Raw genomic sequence first — 17753 nt, forward strand, 5'->3', positions numbered from 1 at the left:
TTACTTCCAGAAAAGTATAGAATGTGTATCTCAGGAGTTAATGAAACGTTCTAGCTTGAAGTCAAAGTAATTTAAAATTCTATCAGGGAAGTAAATCGGACAGGAATGTTGGCAAGATGAAGGCTGAACTTTGAATTACTTGGATTTACGTCTCCCTGTGATCAGACCAGTTCCATCTGATTAACTTTAGAACTAAAGGCAGTTTCTTACACAAAAGTATTTAAAGAAAAGTGCCTTCCACTCTAATTCCTGAACTGTGAATTAAACAGGCTGATTTTTAGGCCACAATACCTAGGAAACGTACTGCCATTCTGAGCACATCAAAAGATGGATCCGATAGAAAATGTAGGTGTAGGAAACAGATGTCTCAAACGTATGTGACAAAAGCCCGAGTCAGAGCTCTCGCGCCAGGTTTCCTCTCCATTTCACCTGTGTGACATGCCCGGCACAGCTACCGGCAGGTAACAGGTAGCCTCCGCCGCTGCTGGTGTCATCGTTAGAGAAGGCTCAGGAAAAGCCAAAGTGCCAATTTTGAGTTCTCCAGGCTGTTACAGAATTGGAGCTCCAGTGTCACCCCTGACTAGTTTCAAGTTCTGTTTATCGATCTCACTAAACAGGGGTGGCTTCGTTCACTGAGCTGGTCGGGTATGTTAGGCATGTGGTGCCACTGTGTGTAATTAGGGCCTTTGTTTTGTCCTTTGCCTCACACTTGAAGTGGAGAAATCCTTGGTGGCACAGCTCCGACTCCTGGAGTTTGAAAATACATGAATGCATTCTGTCACCCTTCGCCCAACTCGCAAAAAGGAAACAGTGCAGCAGTAGCTGCAATGGACATTTATTCTAACAGGCAGTATGTTCCCACATTTTCCCCACTCAATTTGAAAAGCCTGGCTATGCTCGAAGGTATTCATTTGTTTCTTTAACACACACTGAGAATCTATGTGCTAGGTAATTGTGTTAAGCTAGGATACAGAGATGAGTGAGGGGGCCTGGCATTTCTGGAATTCTCTAAGAGGTAGATGCAGGGGCCAAAGCAGCCTTGGAGTTTTCAAAGAGCTTCTAAGACTTGAAGAGGTATGACAGTCCTCCCTTTCTAGTCCCCAAAAAGGGAATGTTCTTTCTGGAATTTTCCTCAGTCACTGAGATTTTAAGTACTTTTCTTTTTTTTAATTATTAAATATTTACTAGAAAGTCAGAGTTACAAAGAGAAGAGGACCTCTCTCTCTCTGCCTCTCCTTCTGCTGTTTCACTCCCCAACTGGCCGCAACAACGGCTAGAACTGCGCTGATCCAAAGCCAGGAGCTTCCCCCAGGTCTCCCATGTAGGTGCAAGGACCCAAGGACCTGGGCCATCCTCCACTGCTTTCCCAGGCCACAGCAGAGATCTGGATCAGAAGTGAAGCATCCAGGACTTGAACCAGCATCCATATGGGATGCCAGCACTGCAGGCGGAGTCCTTACCCACTATGCCACAGTGCCAGCCCCAAGTACTTCCTTTTCTGGCTAAGATTTGATCTCTGTACACTAGATATCGGATTCTGCTACTTATTGGTTTTTTTTTCCAATTTATAGTATCTGAAGTCAAGACATTATATACATTTAAACATACACATATAATATATAAATAAATAAAACATAGTATATTAAAATTCTAACCAAATAAAAATCCCATGCACTTATATCCACTTCTCAACACAATTTGACAGTTGATAAAGTATAAATAAACTGAGCATTTAGCACCAGGATAAAGAAGAAAATGAATGAAGGGCAAATCATGTACATGATTGAAATGATTTTCTTAGGTCAGTTACTTGTATATATACTCTCTATTTCCAGATGACTTTGCGTTTTGTAGCTTCCACTTCACAAAGAAATAGTTACACAGTGCTCATCATTAACCAGTGAGGCTGGTAATGAAGCTCTCAGACCTGAAGCAACTGGAAGTCAATGGGAGTTGGCCAGAACTCTGAATGTGGCCTCCCTGGAGCCACTACTCAGACCTGTCCACTTGGCTGTTGACTTGATTACAACAAACTCAAATACAGTTTGCTTCAGACTGACCTTGCTGGCAAGAAAGCAAACACAAAATTGTCCCTGGCTCAGGACCGTGACTGTGGTGACGCCACACTTTCTTTTTTAAGGAGAGTTGACGGCTTTGTCTTGACTCCTCATTAAGTACAGCCAACTATGTTATTATAGTTGCTTGGGATACAGACATTTGAGAAATAAGTTGATTTACTTTCCCCCCACAAGAATGTCATCTGTGTTCTAATTTTATGCTGTTTTTATAAAAGAACTCCAGGGATTTTCAGACTTTGTTGGCAGGCAGAAACTTTGTAGAAACAACAGAATTCTTAGCATGGCCTCAAGGGAAGCAGATGAGGCACCAAGCGTGGCTGATGCCAAGAACCTCGGGTCATTCAGAAATAAACATGGTTTCTTACATCACTTACAGCTACAATTAATATGGTTAAGCACAGTATTGTTTTTATCATCAAATTGGTATTCAGATTTCTCAAGGTTGGTTTGACTTAAAATCTGATTGTGATGGTAAATGTTCATATAAATCTAAAAAAATTCACACGCCATATATGACCATAATGAAAGGAGATTGCTGAGAGCTGCTGTACAGGTTAGACAAGCCGGAGGTAACGCACATCTGCTCCTTGTGCTCCTCAGAAGCTAGGCGGATGACAGAAGACAGAACCTGCAGTCAAGTGACCTTGCCTCCAACCCTGGTTCAGCAGACCTAGCTTTGTGACCTTAGCTCAGGAGGTTTTTTCTGGATCTGTCCCCTCACCTCTCAAACAGATGAACAAGAAAGGAATAAACTTATTTAGTGGTATCAACGCTGAAGTGAGTTTGTGCTGTTCAAACATTTTGTAAACTGAAATATACCACAAAGTGCAATGCCTTATTGATATATGAACATTTACCATCAAAATTACATTTTAATGTGCCTGTCATTTAACATTACTCTTAGGAATGAAAATCATAGTCTTAAAAATAATGATCAGGTATAATTTTCAGTGTTCCTTTTTTTATCCTGACTTTATCTTAGATTTTGTATTTTTTAAATAAAAGCAAAATTTCTTTGAGTAAGGTGTATGGTAGAGAATCAAGTGTTTTAGTCAGGAAACACTTTCAAGTCAATTGAAATACAGTAATTAGTCTTCAACTAAAAATAGCCAAGTCATATAACAGATAAGAAGTGCCTGTGTGTGAGATAAACAGTGCTCCGCTCTGGAGGCTAAGATGCCCATCTTTGTATTCCACTGCCAACAGTGGGGCATGCATGAAGAGGTGTGTCCGTGAACGCTGAAGACTATGTAGCACTCAAGCACTAAACTTGTTATTTATCAGTATGAGGGTGAGGAGAAAGCTGTAGGTATTTTTCACTGCCAAAAGCTTTCCTATTTCTATCAAATTTGGTCTTAGGTATAATTTAATGGGGACTTTTCAAGTATTTTAATAGGACTGGAAACTACCTTACTGAAGGCAGTATTTCATATTCTAAAATAAAGCCAAAGAACAATGCAATCTTGCTTTCTTATAGTTATGATATTGTGGTCAAGCTAAAAGCTCCTAGTACTTACCTCTTGTAATCTAAAAACAACAGGGATTTTCTTTTCTGTACAGGCAGCTATGAAATTCTCAGGGAGTAACTGGTCATAAAACTCATCCGCTTTTCCTTGATCAATTAGTATGTCCAGCTGAGACCCTGTATAGGACTTCACAAGATGGGTAGCATCATAAGCCTGTAAAAGAGAAGAAGCATTAAAGAAATAATCTTAAAGTGTCCAGCAAAAGATTCCTCAGAATATACCATAGAGAACCAACAGAGCTTTAAAGTCATTTAAACTCCAAGGTTGATTAACTCAGAGTAAGTTGGCTTCAAAGTCTGACTTGCCAGGTTTTTATCTACATGGTCTTCAGCATTGTCTTCTAGTAACAGCCTCTTTGCCTCTTTCAAGCTGTCCAAAATCGGTGGCAAGAAGCCTGTGCCAAAAACATTCTTTACAGTATGGCCTTTTTTTTGTTCTAAACTTTCAAAATTGTGAATCACCTCTCGCCTCCAATAAATCATGATTTTTTTTCTTTTAAATCCTTCCACAAACTGGAAATCCAAAAATTTCTTCTAACTCCATTAGATCTTCTATTTCCAAATATTCGTTATTTCAAAGTCTCGTTTCTTTTTAACTCTGATTCCAGATAGGAACACATTCAGCCTTCTGTTTTGCTGTTCAATAGCTCTAAATCTCTGCTGTCTACATGCGTGTTCCCACAGGTCTCATTTAAATAATCTGAATGTCAACACATCAAATGTCTTATGTGAGGAGCTGCCACTAGTCACAATTTCACATTTTACCACACAATTTCAAATATTTGCATAATTATACACAAATACATTCACTAGCCACTACTTTTAGGCAGTGACTAAGACGAACAACCAGTTTTCCCTAAGTAATACGTTTTTAAAGACTGCTTCCGTTTATAGGTTCCCTCCTCCTTTCTCCTTTTCAGATAAAGTCCAATGAGCTCTCAATCCTGACTTCATAATTCTAGATGGCCTAAACACAACACAATTAACATAGTAAAACATACTGTACTTGGAGAAATTACATAAGTAGATTCCTTTTTGGGTTACCTGTGCCTTTCCCTTTCCCACTCTCCCTCAGTTATCAGGTCTTTCGTCCAACACTTTGAGTGGGAGGGTGATTATCTTCACAAAGACCTCGGAACAGCACAGACTGCACAGGAAGCAGACTCAAAACCCTGATGGATGTGCATCGCCAGCTCCGAGTGCCTACCGCTAACCACTCGCAGCACTCTTCCTGTCGTAGTCACTCTGCCACTATGATACCATCTAAGCCTGAACAAGATGGTAACGTGGTGAGAAAGGACTAATACTCTGATTTGTTAGAATTCCAATGATCATCAAATGAAAGTAGGGATCCATGTGGAAATGACCCCGAACAGATAAATGCTTTAAGGCAAAGAAGCTGGTTTTAATCTGCTCACATATTTTCTGCTCGTTAACATACATGATGATGAGTTCACTTGCAAAATATTCCAACTCTTGGTGGCGTCTGCAAATGACCCATTTCTGGACAAGGGTAAAGTCAGAATGACTCTCATGAGAAAGGATTGTTTTTAATTCCATTTTGAAGCACCTATTCCCATGCTTGAAAAAGCAACCTTGCCATTGGTATTAGTTATGTAAGTGTAGTAAGATCTACTTTGAAAGATTTTTCCAGGTCTGAAATTTAAAATCCAAATCTAAGAGATGCCGCATTTTGATACAGATACAACAGTTAAAAAGCCAGGTCTTTTGGTTCCTATTATACAACTGAACATATAGTTGATAGGAGGGAAGTTAAACAGCAATAATATGGGATTTTTTTTTTTTTGGTTCTGTTAATTTAGAAAAAATATAAATTAGCAGAAAAAAACAGCTTAGGATATCTTCCATCTACCTACATATACACACATTCTCAGCTCTGAGGCCTTAACTTGAGCAGTCTTGGACTGCAATGCTTGTGGTATGCAAGATACCTTTTTAACAGATTAAAAACTTAAGAATGAGTATTAAGACAGTCATCCAGTACCTACCTTCCATTTGTTTTGGTCTGGTCCCAAAAATTCACCAAAGGCTTTTTTGCTCCAAGCACAGAGCATTGGGTTGCAAATTGGAGCAAATGCTGACACAGACTTCAAAAACAAAAGAAATTTTGAAACAAATTATATTTTTGCTAAATCAAATATGGATACCTAAAACTTGCTTAAAACAGAAGTTACTGGTAGCTTGCTTAAAAACTGACTTGTCAGGAATAATTTCTTTTGATAATATTTTGGGCTTAGATTCTAAATCTTTCATAATATAATTTTTGTAGATGCTATCAAGAGCTAACAAATATAGGTGTTAAAATAATGCAAAGCAACACATTACAATTTAATTAAAGCATAAATGGAAATTTCTGTTCAGAGTTTCAACTTTGTTTTCTCCTAGAAGTTAATCTGTTGTAATATAAAACAATGCATGACTTTTGTGAACACATTATTAAAATCTAAGACATTCCTTCCCTTAAATATTGCCGAGAAAACGGTAAGGAATGCTTCTAAATACAACCAAATTTTTAGTACATATATGTGCTTCTGTAAAATAATTGCTTAGCTCAGAGTACTTACCAATGTATATGTGTAGCAATGTCCACTAGCATTTTTAAAGAGTAAAAAATTCAATTTCAATGCTGTACCTCAGACACAAAAAAATTGACTTGCATACAAAAACCCTAATTTAAATGAAAGGAAACCAACTATCATAAAAGTAGCTCACTTTGATAATATAGCTACTATAGGTAAAATATTTGGTACAGCAAGAAAACACTGAGAAATATAGTCATGTTTCAATAAAAGATGAAGGGCTTCATAAGAGAAGAAATGGATTAAGGAGGTCTTGGTCAGGCATACTTTTAAAACACAGAAGCAACATGGAAATGATTTTTATTTCCTCATTTCAGCCCTTGTATACGCTGCCTCGCACATTACAACACCATACAAATGGTAGTTATCCAAACTTGGCTCACTGAACAAAATGTGGGAAGCCTCAAAGAAAGAATGAGAGGCTGAGAGTGAAGTTTTTCAATCAAGCTGCATTTCAATTTTCACTGGAGGCAGGAAGAACACAGAATTCTTAATGTTCTATGAACCATGAGTATATATATTTTATTTGACAGGCAGAGTTAGACAGTAAGAGACACAGAAAGGTCTTCCATCCGTTGGTTCACCCCCCAAATGGCCGCTACGGCTGGTGTGCCAAGCCGATCCAAAGCCGGGAGCCAGGCGCTTCCTCCTGGTCTCCCATGCGGGTGCAGGGCCCAAGCACTTGGGCCATCCTCCACTGCCTTCCCGGGCCACAGCAGAGAGCTGGCCTGGAAGAGGGGCAACCAGGACTAGAACCAGCACCCCATATGGGATGCCAGCGCCACAGGCGTAGGATTAACCAAGTGAGCCATGGCACCGGCCCCATGAATATATTTTTCTACCTTAGAAAATCAAAATCCAGCCGGTGCTGTGGCTCACTAGGCTAATCCTCCGCCTTGCGGCGCCGGCACACCGAGTTCTAGTCCCGGTCGGGGCGCCGGATTCTGGCCCGGTTGCCCCTCTTCCAGGCCAGCTCTCTGCTGTGGCCCGGGAGTGCAGTGGAGGATGGCCCAGGTGCTTGGGCCCTGCACCCCATGGGAGACCAGGAGAAGTACCTGGCTTCTGCCATTGGATCAGCGCGGTGCCCTGGCCATTGGAGGGTGAACCAACAGCAAAGGAAGACCTTTCTCTCTGTCTCTCACTGTCCACTCTGTCAAAAAAAAATAAAAAAAAACCTACGAGATTTATGATAAAAATATAAGTAAGATTCTGCCACAATATCTTAATCAAGAGCAACAATCTTCAGGGGAAAATGTTCTCACAACTATAGCTTGAATAAAAGCAATGAAACACAAGCTGCATTTTATAACACTTCTAGTAAGCCAGCACGCAGCACTGATGGGATTCCTGTACTACTGGTTCTGTAGCATACATGTGTGGTCAAGTTCAACAACTTCCTCCCATACGCCCTACAATAGAAATGTTTTGTACTAATACTGAAACAATTTCATAATTTCAATCTTCGGAAATTGCTAGTATTATATTTTCAAAGCAATATTTAGCACTAGGAGCTTCAGGAATCTTACTTTGTACTTTCCAGGATTTTTCAAAGTGCAGATCAGAGCTCCATGGCCTCCCATGGAGTGGCCAAAAATAGATGTCCTTTGGGGGTCCACTGGGAAATTGGCATTTACGAGCTGGGGAAGCTGGAGGAAATTTAATAGCAGGAAAAAATATATCAGAAAATCACTTCAAGGTTATATAAAATAATTACACAATCAATACCTCCAAATTATAGTCTTACAATGGTTTGAACTAATAAAGGTGAAAAGTAAGGGAAAACATTTCCGGCAGAGAAAAGTTATTACTATATCCCTGGGAAATATGAAACAGACTTCTTAGAAAGCAACTTCAGGAAGATGATGTGCAAAGACCATTTAAAATGTTCTGAACTTTTGGCCTAACAATTTTACTTCTTGGAAATATATTCTAAGAAATATTCTAAATGGGGGAAAATCATGCACAAAGCTAAGCAATGTAGTAATATTGGAAATGTTTATTTTATACAATAAAAAAACAGGATAAGGATGTTTTACAGTTACATGAAAATCACAGAAGAAATTCAGCAATATATCTAAACATAATTGTTTGAGGGTAAGAATTATGGATTAAGATTTTATAGGATTGATCGCTTCGCGGCCTTTTGGCTAAGATCAAGTGTAGTATCTGTTCTTATCAGTTTAATATCTGATACGTCCTCAATCCGAGGACAATAAAAAAATTTTTATAGGATTTAAGTTAATATATAAAATTTAGGAAGGTACATGACTACACAACACCGTATTAATAGAAGTAATGGCTTTATCATTTATCCCTTCAAACTCAGCCTTTATCATCATAAGACAGCTCTGAATAAACCAGCTGCTAGGGAAATGAAAGGGGGTTTCATATAGTACAGACCTCAATGTAACTATAAAACGCTAAAATTCTACTTAGTATTAAATTGCAGTAAATTGGACTATAATACCAGTAAACTTGGGAATTTTCACTAAAATAATTTATAAAATTGTACCAAATAGATTTACCAATAATACTACAGTTTAAAATTCTCAGGACTGGAAGAATTTGTGTCCAAAACCAAACTCTGGGCAGTCATCAGTTAATAATTACAATAGAAATTAAATTACCTCCTCTGTTACATAAGAGTACATCCTATAGTTGGTTTTCCACGGATCTTCAGTGGCATCCACATAAAATCCAGCACCAGTGCCGAAGTCCCAGCTGTCATCTTCTCCTTTAATATTGCAGCCACCTGTGAAGGAATAATCTTGTGCTTTCATCTCTCTGTCATACGTGTTCATGTTTAGTAACACATTTCTGGATGAATGTGAAAATCCATTTGCGTTAGAGCACTTCACCAAATACTGTGCACTCTCTGCCTTTTGAGACACATGGTAGGATTCTATTTCTTGGCCCCATTATCTTTGAATGGGTCCATGTGATGAGAAGGAATGACTTCCCACTGGAGAAGGCACGCAGCCTTTGGTAATGCAGTTTCCTTCTAAGTACTCTGAATATGCGTCTCCGCACCGTCTGACCTGTCGGAACTGGCACTCTCTTTATTCTTCGACAGTGTTGAGACCCCTTCCCTGATGACCCTCCCTCATTACCAACACTTCTTTAGTTCGCTTTACCACTATGGTCTTAGCAGGCAGGAAATGCACAGATCTGTACTCAGTTAGGTATCCTGAACTGAACACATCCCTTAATGTGCTCTGGAATCATTCCATTGTTTTCCTTACATATCCCATTAAGATTTTCAAATTCGTTTTTAAATTGACTAGTTTTTATTTTATACACACCTGCATGTGATTACAAAGCCAACCTCTGGGATATTTATCTGAAAGGCAGAGGAGAGTGAGCGCACACAAGAGGCAGCAGAGGGAGGTCTCCCATCCACTAGTTCACTCCTCAAATGCCTGCAACAGCTGGTACTGGGCCAGGCGGAAGCCAGGTGCTGGGAAGTCAATCAGGGTCTCATGTGGGTGCCCCGACCACCTGAGCCATGACCTCCTGCTGGAATGGAGAGCAGAGCCAGGGCGCGAAACCCGGAGTTTCTGAATAGAATTACAGTCTCATGTATTTTGAGGGCAGTTATTCTTCATGATATACAATTACTCAACTAGGAACCCAGCATTTTCTCACTTATTAAAGTCTTCATTTATGATCTCTAGCAGAATTTATGCATATACATATTTTTAAAGTTTATTCCCAGTACTTTACACTTTTGATGCTATTTTGAATTAAATTATTATTCCATTTCTAACTAGACATATCTTGCTTTTGTACAACACAGCCCATGACCAACAGACACTTGAGAAAATACTCAGGATCACTAGCCATCGGGGAAATGCAAATCAAAACCACAATGAGGTTTCACCTCATTCCAGTTCAAATGGCTCACATACAGAAATCAATAAATGACAAATGCTGGTGAGGATATGAAGTAACAGGTACCCTAATCCACAGCTGGTGGCAATGTGAACTGGTGCAGGCACTGTGGAAGACAGTATGGAGATACCTCAGAAATCTGAATATAGACCTACCAAATGATCCAGCCATCCCACTCCTGGGAATTTACCCAAACCAAAAGAAATCAGTATCTGAAAGAGTTATTTTACTCCCGTGTTCACAGCAGCACAATTCACAATAGCCAACATATGGAATCAACCCAAATGTCCATAAACTGATGTCTGGATAAATAAATTATGGTGTATATATATACTATGGAGTACTACTCAGTTGTTAAAAAAAAAAAAAAGAAATCCTGTCTTTTGCAACAAGATGGTTACAACTGGAAACTATCATGCTTAGTGAAATAAGCCAGTCCCAAAAAGACATATATCATGTTTTCCTCATCAGAGGTAATGAATAGAGTACCTGAAATATAATGTATTGAAGTAAAAGACATTTTGATAATCAATGATGGTTTATAGCCCTTGTGTCTTTCGTTGAGGAATTGTACTTTGTTTTGCTTTTTGTTTTCATACTATTTGTTGAACTTTTACTTAAGGTAGCATTAACTATATGATCATTAAGTATATTAAAAAAAAATCACTGTAAAAATTAAAGGTAGGAATATGGGGGAGGGAAGGGTTGGAGCATGGGTGGAAGAGAGGGTAAGGGGAAGTACCACTATGTTCCTATAGCGGTACAAAGGAAATATATGACACTTGTATAACAAATAAAATCTATATAAAAAATACACATTAACCAAAAAACCAAAAAAAAACCAATATGGCCCATGAAAGGAAATACAATACTTCTAAAGGCCAGCCCTTTTACTTGGCCAGCTTTGGCGACTATGTAAATTCTACCTCCTTATACTTTCAGAGTCAACAAAACCGCTGGGCTGAGTTCTCAAATACTTGATATTTTCATGTCTCTGAATATTCTAGTCATTTACATTAAAACTCATGTTTATTTAAATGTATGATGAACAAGGATAAAAAAAACACATGAATTATGTGAATAAGGCAGTTTTTCTATGCTACGCACTGCACATTATTACTTTTACACTAGCACCAAAATGATGTATGAGTTGAGCTTCTTACTCTGGAAGTATCTTCATCTGTTAAATGGCTATAGAGAAACTAACTGCTCAAGGGAGCCATGTCAAGAGTAAAATGCAGTGAGGAAAAGCTGCAGCACAGTGTTTGAGTTATGTTACTTGAAAACAGAAGATTACAGAATGCATAAGTATGTTAAACCACTTATAACAATCTTTAAGATTGAGAGTTTAGAAAGGATCTTTGAACAAGAACACTTACGAGGGCTGGTATCTGGAGCGATGACAATAAGGCCATGTTCTGAGGCAGCTTGCTGAAAGCCAGATTTTGTTATAAAATTTTGTTCTGTGCAAGTCAAACCTGAAGATCAAAAATACCGTTATTTCATGCTATAATGGGAATGGCTCTTAAGCTTTATTCCTCTTTTAATAAAAATCTTTCCTTAGAAATAATTTTGGGTAAGACATTCCAGATCCTCTTCAACAAAATTTATAATAGTATCAACATAAGAACTGTCTTAGGCTAAGCTAGCTTATAACCAGGCTATTAAAGTCACTAGTTTCAATTTCAAAACATAGGCAGCCAACACTATGGCCATCATAACACAAATAACTGAATATTCTTAACAGACAGTTCTCAGCACTACAATTCAGCATGATCATTTTTGTATTCCTCACTGAACTAAAATGAGATTAAAGACCATTATATCTTCCTTAAACTGAGCTTTGGCCCCAATTTTTAGAACTGTTTGTCATTTTTCCTACTTCTATGATTTTTCAGTCATGTAATAAAGGAGAGGACTTAATTCTCCTTCTATAGGTACCTAATGTAAAAATGTAAGAATGGCCAAAGAGGAACTAGCAGTGGGTGCCTGAGTGAAATACCACCAAACACAACAGCCCTTTTCCCGTGGCCAAGGCCAGATACTCCCCTGCATCTGATGATTAACATCAAGGTTGCTGATAAGCATGATGCAATTATGAATTAAAGAACATCTTCACAGTTGTTAATTATTCCCTAATAACCAACAGAGACTTATGAAGAAGCTGACCTTAAACATTTTTAAGATTCGTACATGAAGTCTCAAGTATCACTAGACACAGTGTCACGGGAGTTTATGGTTAAATTCTGTTAGGACACAGCAGACTTTCCCCAGTCATGGCAGACATAGTCATTGTTTGCCCACCACGTTCCTTCCTGGTACACCCTTTCAGAGACTTCAGAATCACGGTGGTGAACTGCTCCAAATACTGACCAAAGACCAGCAACTCTGCAGACCTTAGCGTGAATGTGTTCAAAGGAAGCAGGATCAATAGTCCAGAAAACACGAGTTTTGGATTTCAGACAGGATGTGGTCCTAGCTGCCACTCAGTCACTTAAAAACTAGCCATCTGGATTATTATGAGCCTCGGTTCTTTCATTTGAAAACCAGGGATCATATTGTCACCTCAAATGGATCAGTAAATGTGATGACAAATGTAGTCCCCTGAATTGTATCTGGGACATAGAAAATAATGTCTCACACTTGAGAAATGCAAATTTATTAGATACTACGGGAAAATTTGTGGACTTTTTTTCTAGTTAGAATACAGTTTGTTGATTAAAGTAGATGGGAATGAACTATATTATAGAGTGAATTTAATTCCACTAGAAGAGTTATTCCTAAAACCATGTAGATGGTTAATTAAATTCTGTTGGACCAACTATGATTATTTTACATGAAGTATCTGAGTAATTTTATACATAATTTATCCCCTTAAGTGTTCAATCATTCTTATAATTATGCAAATATCACCTCCATCTAACTTGTAACATTTTCATCACCCCTAAAAGAAATCCTGTACCCTGTTTCATAATGTGGTTGTTATGATTCTCTTTTTGCAACGTTTGCTTCAAAAGATGAAATAGCAACACCTGGTGAATGAAAGGTCAGTACAGATGCTCAAAACTATGGGTGTCAATATTACTGTCTCCCAATCTATTTCTGTAGCCTTTAATATTAATCACAGATGGAGAAGCCTTAAGGTTCCCAGATTGTTGCCAGAGAAGCTCTATGGAGTTCAGTTAAAATATTCTAGAGAACATTTAAAAAAGTTACTTGTCTGATTTCTACCTGAGGTTTCATGGCACCCCAGTTTCATCTAATGTCATCCTATTTGACTGGAAAGGTCTATTCAAACTCCAGAAATGCCTGGGTAGGTACAAACTCATAAATAATTTTTCCAAGCCCTTGCGATTGAATCCAAAGCTTCACATTCTCTGTTAAACCAATTGCTCTAATTGAAAAAGAAAGAAGCAAAGTAAATGTAATTCAGGCCATCTACAGTTATTCTTAAAGTAACAGAGTTGACCATGATAGGCCTCTAAATCTTTTGTCAATGGTTCAGAGTGCACACCAGTAACTTAAAATAAAAGGGCAAGATAAGCCAGTTAGAAAGAAAAAAGAAACTCTTTTACAAAACTCAAATGCATAATACTTACCAGACAGAAAATACAATACAGGGCACTTTGCAGATTCTGCCTTTGGTGGCAGGTAGACAGCAAATTTCATCTTGCATTTCAATTCAACACTGTGATTTAATAACAAAACATGAATGCCATTCATCAATCAAACACAAGTAATTAGTCTCTATAAAAAGACATCCAGAAAGGTCCAAAATAAGTGATTATGCCATTTAGTGAATATACTTTGTCACTTAAACAGCTGCACAGAACTCTGGGAAGATCTGAGATCTTATCTGATTTTAAAAAAACTCATCTTCCTTTTTCTGAGGTCCATTTTTACCCACACTTTCAGGTGTACCTGGTGCCCCCACATCCTAAGGCTTTGTATAAACTGTCATTTCACAGCTCTTTCTTGCTAGTGTTTAAAATTCAGCTTTCTAGTTTTACTAAGTCAGGGACTACTTGTCCATCTGTATTTCTCTCAAATATTGTCATTGGCTCTCTCTCTCACTCCCTTATTTATGCATTTGCAAATAAATGTGTGTTTGTGTTTAATCGCTTTACTTAATTACATGTTAGTCAAGCCTCTGGGAGGCAATAGAGAGGCAAATGCATGTGTTTAATCTACCATCTTTATCAAGGAGTTCATGTAGGAAAGAAACCCACAGCACATGTTCTCAGAATTTATTTTATTTATTTATTTTTTGACAGGCAGAGTGGACAGTGAGAGAGAGAGACAGAGAGAAAGGTCTTCCTTTTGCCGTTGGTTCACCAATGGCCGGCACGCTGCAGCCAGTGCATCACGCTGATCTGATGGCAGGAGCCAGGTGCTTCTCCTGGTCTCCCATGGGGTGCAGGGCCCAAGCACTTGGGTGATCCTCCACTGCACTCCCGGGCCACAGCAGAGAGCTGGCCTGGAAGAGGGGCAACTGGGACAGAATCCAGCGCCCCGACCGGCACTAGAACTCGGTGTGCCGGCGCCGCAAGGCGGAGGATTAGCCTAGTGAGCCACGGCGCCGGCCTGTTCTCAGAATTTTTAATGTAACACAGGCATTTCACAGATTTACAAGACCATCAAGTGAAACACAAGGACAGTCTTTACTCAGGCTCCCCACTACCTCATACCGTGAAGTCCATAACTCATCAAATTGAATGAAATTGTCAGATGATGAGACAGAGCACACAAAGGATTGAAAGTGACACGAGATACCCTAAACATGATGACTAGCTTAAAATCAAAACAAACAGCAACATAAAGTGAGAGAAATCTAAATCTGTTCTTAGCAGTTACCTGTCATGTTCAAAAACTTTCTGGAATCCTCCAAAACTTTTGCTGCTGGAAACCTGTTTCAACGCCATTCTCCTGGTAGTGAAGATTAATCTGGTTAATTCTAGAGCACTGGTTCCTGAAAAGCTGGAAACCAAACTGATCACTGTCAGATACCCTCCAGAACATAGAGCTGGTTTCCACAGTACCTTCGTGTTCCATCACTCATTAACAAGTTTGGTGGTTGTTGTGGACTGCCCAAATTCTCTGCAGATTTCAAGGTACTAATTACTTACCTCAGACATTAAGACATTAATAGGCAGCCTGTCAACTGCAACAAAAAAGTCAAGGACTTGGGCTAATCATGGTTGTTTTTTCTTTTAAATATTTATTTTCAAAGAGTTACAGAGAGACAGATCAGTTGATCTTCTACTGCTTTTCCCAGGCTACCAGCAGGGAGCTGGACCTGAAGTGAAGCGGCTGGGACAAGAACGGGTGCCCAAATGGGATACTGGCATTGCAGGCCAGTAGCCTTACCCATTATGCCACAACACCAGCCCCACAGTCATGGTTAATTTTAAAATGAAGACAGATGACAATATTGATTCTGACAACAGATAATATTATTGAACACTTATGGTGACAGGTATTCTTTTATATGCTAAACCAGATCAAATTGTTCAACCTCTGAGAGGTGTTGAGAGAAAAGTGTTACACAACTTTTTAAATTTTCTCCTTTTAAATCAAACCACCAGATAAAACATAAACCTGCTTTAAGTGAAATAAAAGTCACTGGCAAATTTGGTGACTAATTTCTCACCAACAAACCTTTTCAATTTTCATATAAGTTATTTTAAACTGACATGGACAAATACCACACATTACTTTTTAAAACAGAAAAATACCTTGAAAACCATTTTTATCGTCAGTGTCTGTTGAACAAGGGAACTACACTGACTGACTCTGATGTGTGCCTCTCAAGCATTTCTTTCCCATTCCTACAAGCACTGCATTGAAATATAAAGTGTCTGTTGAACAAGGGAACTACACTGACTGACTCTGATGTGTGCCTCTCAAGCATTTCTTTCCCATTCCTACAAGCACTGCATTGAAATATAAAGCAGGAAATCCTACACACCAAATAAATAATGGGCACTGCCATTCTCGGGGTCTTCTCGGGGAAATGTACTAGCATATGCTGATCAGTTGCAGATCGAGGATTATTCTTACAACCATACGTAACAATAATCTTAAGAAATAACGTTGGTTGTATCTTCGTAAAATTCTAAGTCAGAACAGCTTCAATGTTATCTTTAATCTCTTCAGTAAATCTGAATAGTTTTATATTGGGGAGCCTGAATTCTAACCCAAGAAATCTGACATCAGAGCCTCTGCCTTTAGCTACTATGCTGGCTGCCTCTCTAAAGGATCTTTAAATATGCTTAAAAAGAAGAAAAGAGACCCTCCAAAAGTAACCAGTTCTATAGGACATTTCTTCCACAGAGAGATTATCCTCTGTTCATAGGTGTTACAGAGTAACAGATCTTCTATCCACTGGTTCACTCACTTCCCCAAGGCCAACAACAGCCAGGGCTGGGTCAGGCCAAAGCCAAGAACTTAGGAACTCTGTCCAGGTCTCCCCCATGGGTGGCAGAGACTTGAGTATCAGAGCCATCATCTGCTGTCTGCCATGCACAACGGCAGGAAGCCAGATGTTTAGGAGGGGAAGTGGGACTTGATCCCAGGTACTCTGAAATGGGATGTGGGTGTCCCAAGGGGCGACTTGACTTGCTGCACAATGGTCACCCGCGGTTTAATGGGTTTTTAACGTATAAAAGCAAAATTGCCCCATATATATTATTAAACATTTTATATTAACTTCAGTTATTCTTGTTTATGATTGTACCTTCAATAATGAATATAGATACTGTATAATTTTAATATATATACACATGACTCCAAAGAATAAAATTTGCTATGTTATTTCCTATTAGGAATTATGTCTGCTTACCCAAAACGTGGTATACTGAGCATGTGTCTGGTACACAGGTTCCTAATAATTATCTGTTGAATTAATGAATAATTTTTAAAATTTCTAATTATGTGAAACTTAAAAAAAAATTAGGTTGTCCTTTTATTTCTATCATTCTGTACTGTTATTCATCTCTTTAGAAAAACAAAATAATCCATTTCCTCTGCTCTTTGAATGTTTCTAAATTAAAATTAAAAAGCAAGTATTTTTCATTTATCCAGAAAAGGCAAAATTAAAATACTCTTTTTTTAAATTGTGGAATGCCTTAAAATTTTTTTAAGTTTTTTTTTCTTCACCCAACCAACAGTTTTATAAACTACTTTCAATTACAAATCAAGAAAAAATGTTAAGCTTCACCAAAAACTAGATAGGATATACTTTTATATATTATGAAATACTAGGTTGTTATATTTTTCAGTAAGTTGTCAATATGAAAAATAATAGCTATTTTAAACCAAATTAGATTGTTTTCATTCAACTTTCAGAGTAATTCATAAACAGTAGAACTTAAATTTACCTGATTATTCTTTTTTTTTTGTCTGCACCACGGGCTGATGATCCTGGGGGAAAAAAAAAACCAGTATGTACAAATGGGATATACTTAACACAGCGAAAATCAGACAGAGGCTCTCCACACAATGCATTCTACATGAAGACACGTTCCTCTTCTGAGGCAGGTGACTATCTACCCTGGACACTGCAGCACCCATCACCACTTCACCTTGGCTCTTAATTACCTTTGTGGCCTCAAGGCCTGGGGCTTAGTGAGAAACCTTTGCTGGGATAATGAAGAAATT

The 17753-nt window shown here is 38.4% G+C and overlaps 1 protein-coding gene, 1 long non-coding RNA gene and 1 pseudogene across 14 annotated transcripts in view; 2 read left to right on the forward strand and 1 right to left on the reverse strand.

The window, feature by feature from the left end:
* LOC149124589 (uncharacterized) overlaps positions 1-17753 on the forward strand; it is a 64196-nt gene that overhangs the window by 13939 nt on the left and 32504 nt on the right. The window lies entirely within an intron of this gene.
* The window catches only part of ESD (esterase D), a 32256-nt gene that overhangs the window by 10824 nt on the left and 3679 nt on the right, over positions 1-17753 (reverse strand). For 3 of the 13 annotated variants that reach the window (XM_089304127.1, XM_002720716.6, XM_089304126.1), the window contains exons 2-9: positions 17474-17516; positions 14949-15020; positions 13694-13782; positions 11474-11572; positions 8831-8955; positions 7730-7849; positions 5613-5711; positions 3596-3757 (exon numbers count right to left, since the gene is read on the reverse strand). In XM_089304127.1, the coding sequence (XP_089160253.1) occupies positions 3596-3757; positions 5613-5711; positions 7730-7849; positions 8831-8955; positions 11474-11572; positions 13694-13782; positions 14949-15016 (762 nt within the window). In that variant the 5' untranslated portion in view covers positions 15017-15020; positions 17474-17516. Of the gene's footprint in view, positions 1-3595; positions 3758-5612; positions 5712-7729; positions 7850-8830; positions 8956-11473; positions 11573-13693; positions 13783-14948; positions 15072-16935; positions 16992-17473; positions 17517-17753 lie in introns of all 13 variants that reach the window. The other 10 variants (XM_089304128.1, XM_070048803.2, XM_089304131.1 and 7 more) reach the window with 9 other exon arrangements.
* On the forward strand, positions 8331-8480 carry LOC138843924 (U2 spliceosomal RNA; annotated as a pseudogene).

This window comes from Oryctolagus cuniculus, chromosome 9 (genome assembly GCF_051225735.1).
Source record: "Oryctolagus cuniculus isolate XC-2025 breed Fujian yellow rabbit chromosome 9, ASM5122573v1, whole genome shotgun sequence".
Classification (NCBI taxonomy): Eukaryota; Metazoa; Chordata; class Mammalia; order Lagomorpha; family Leporidae; genus Oryctolagus; species Oryctolagus cuniculus.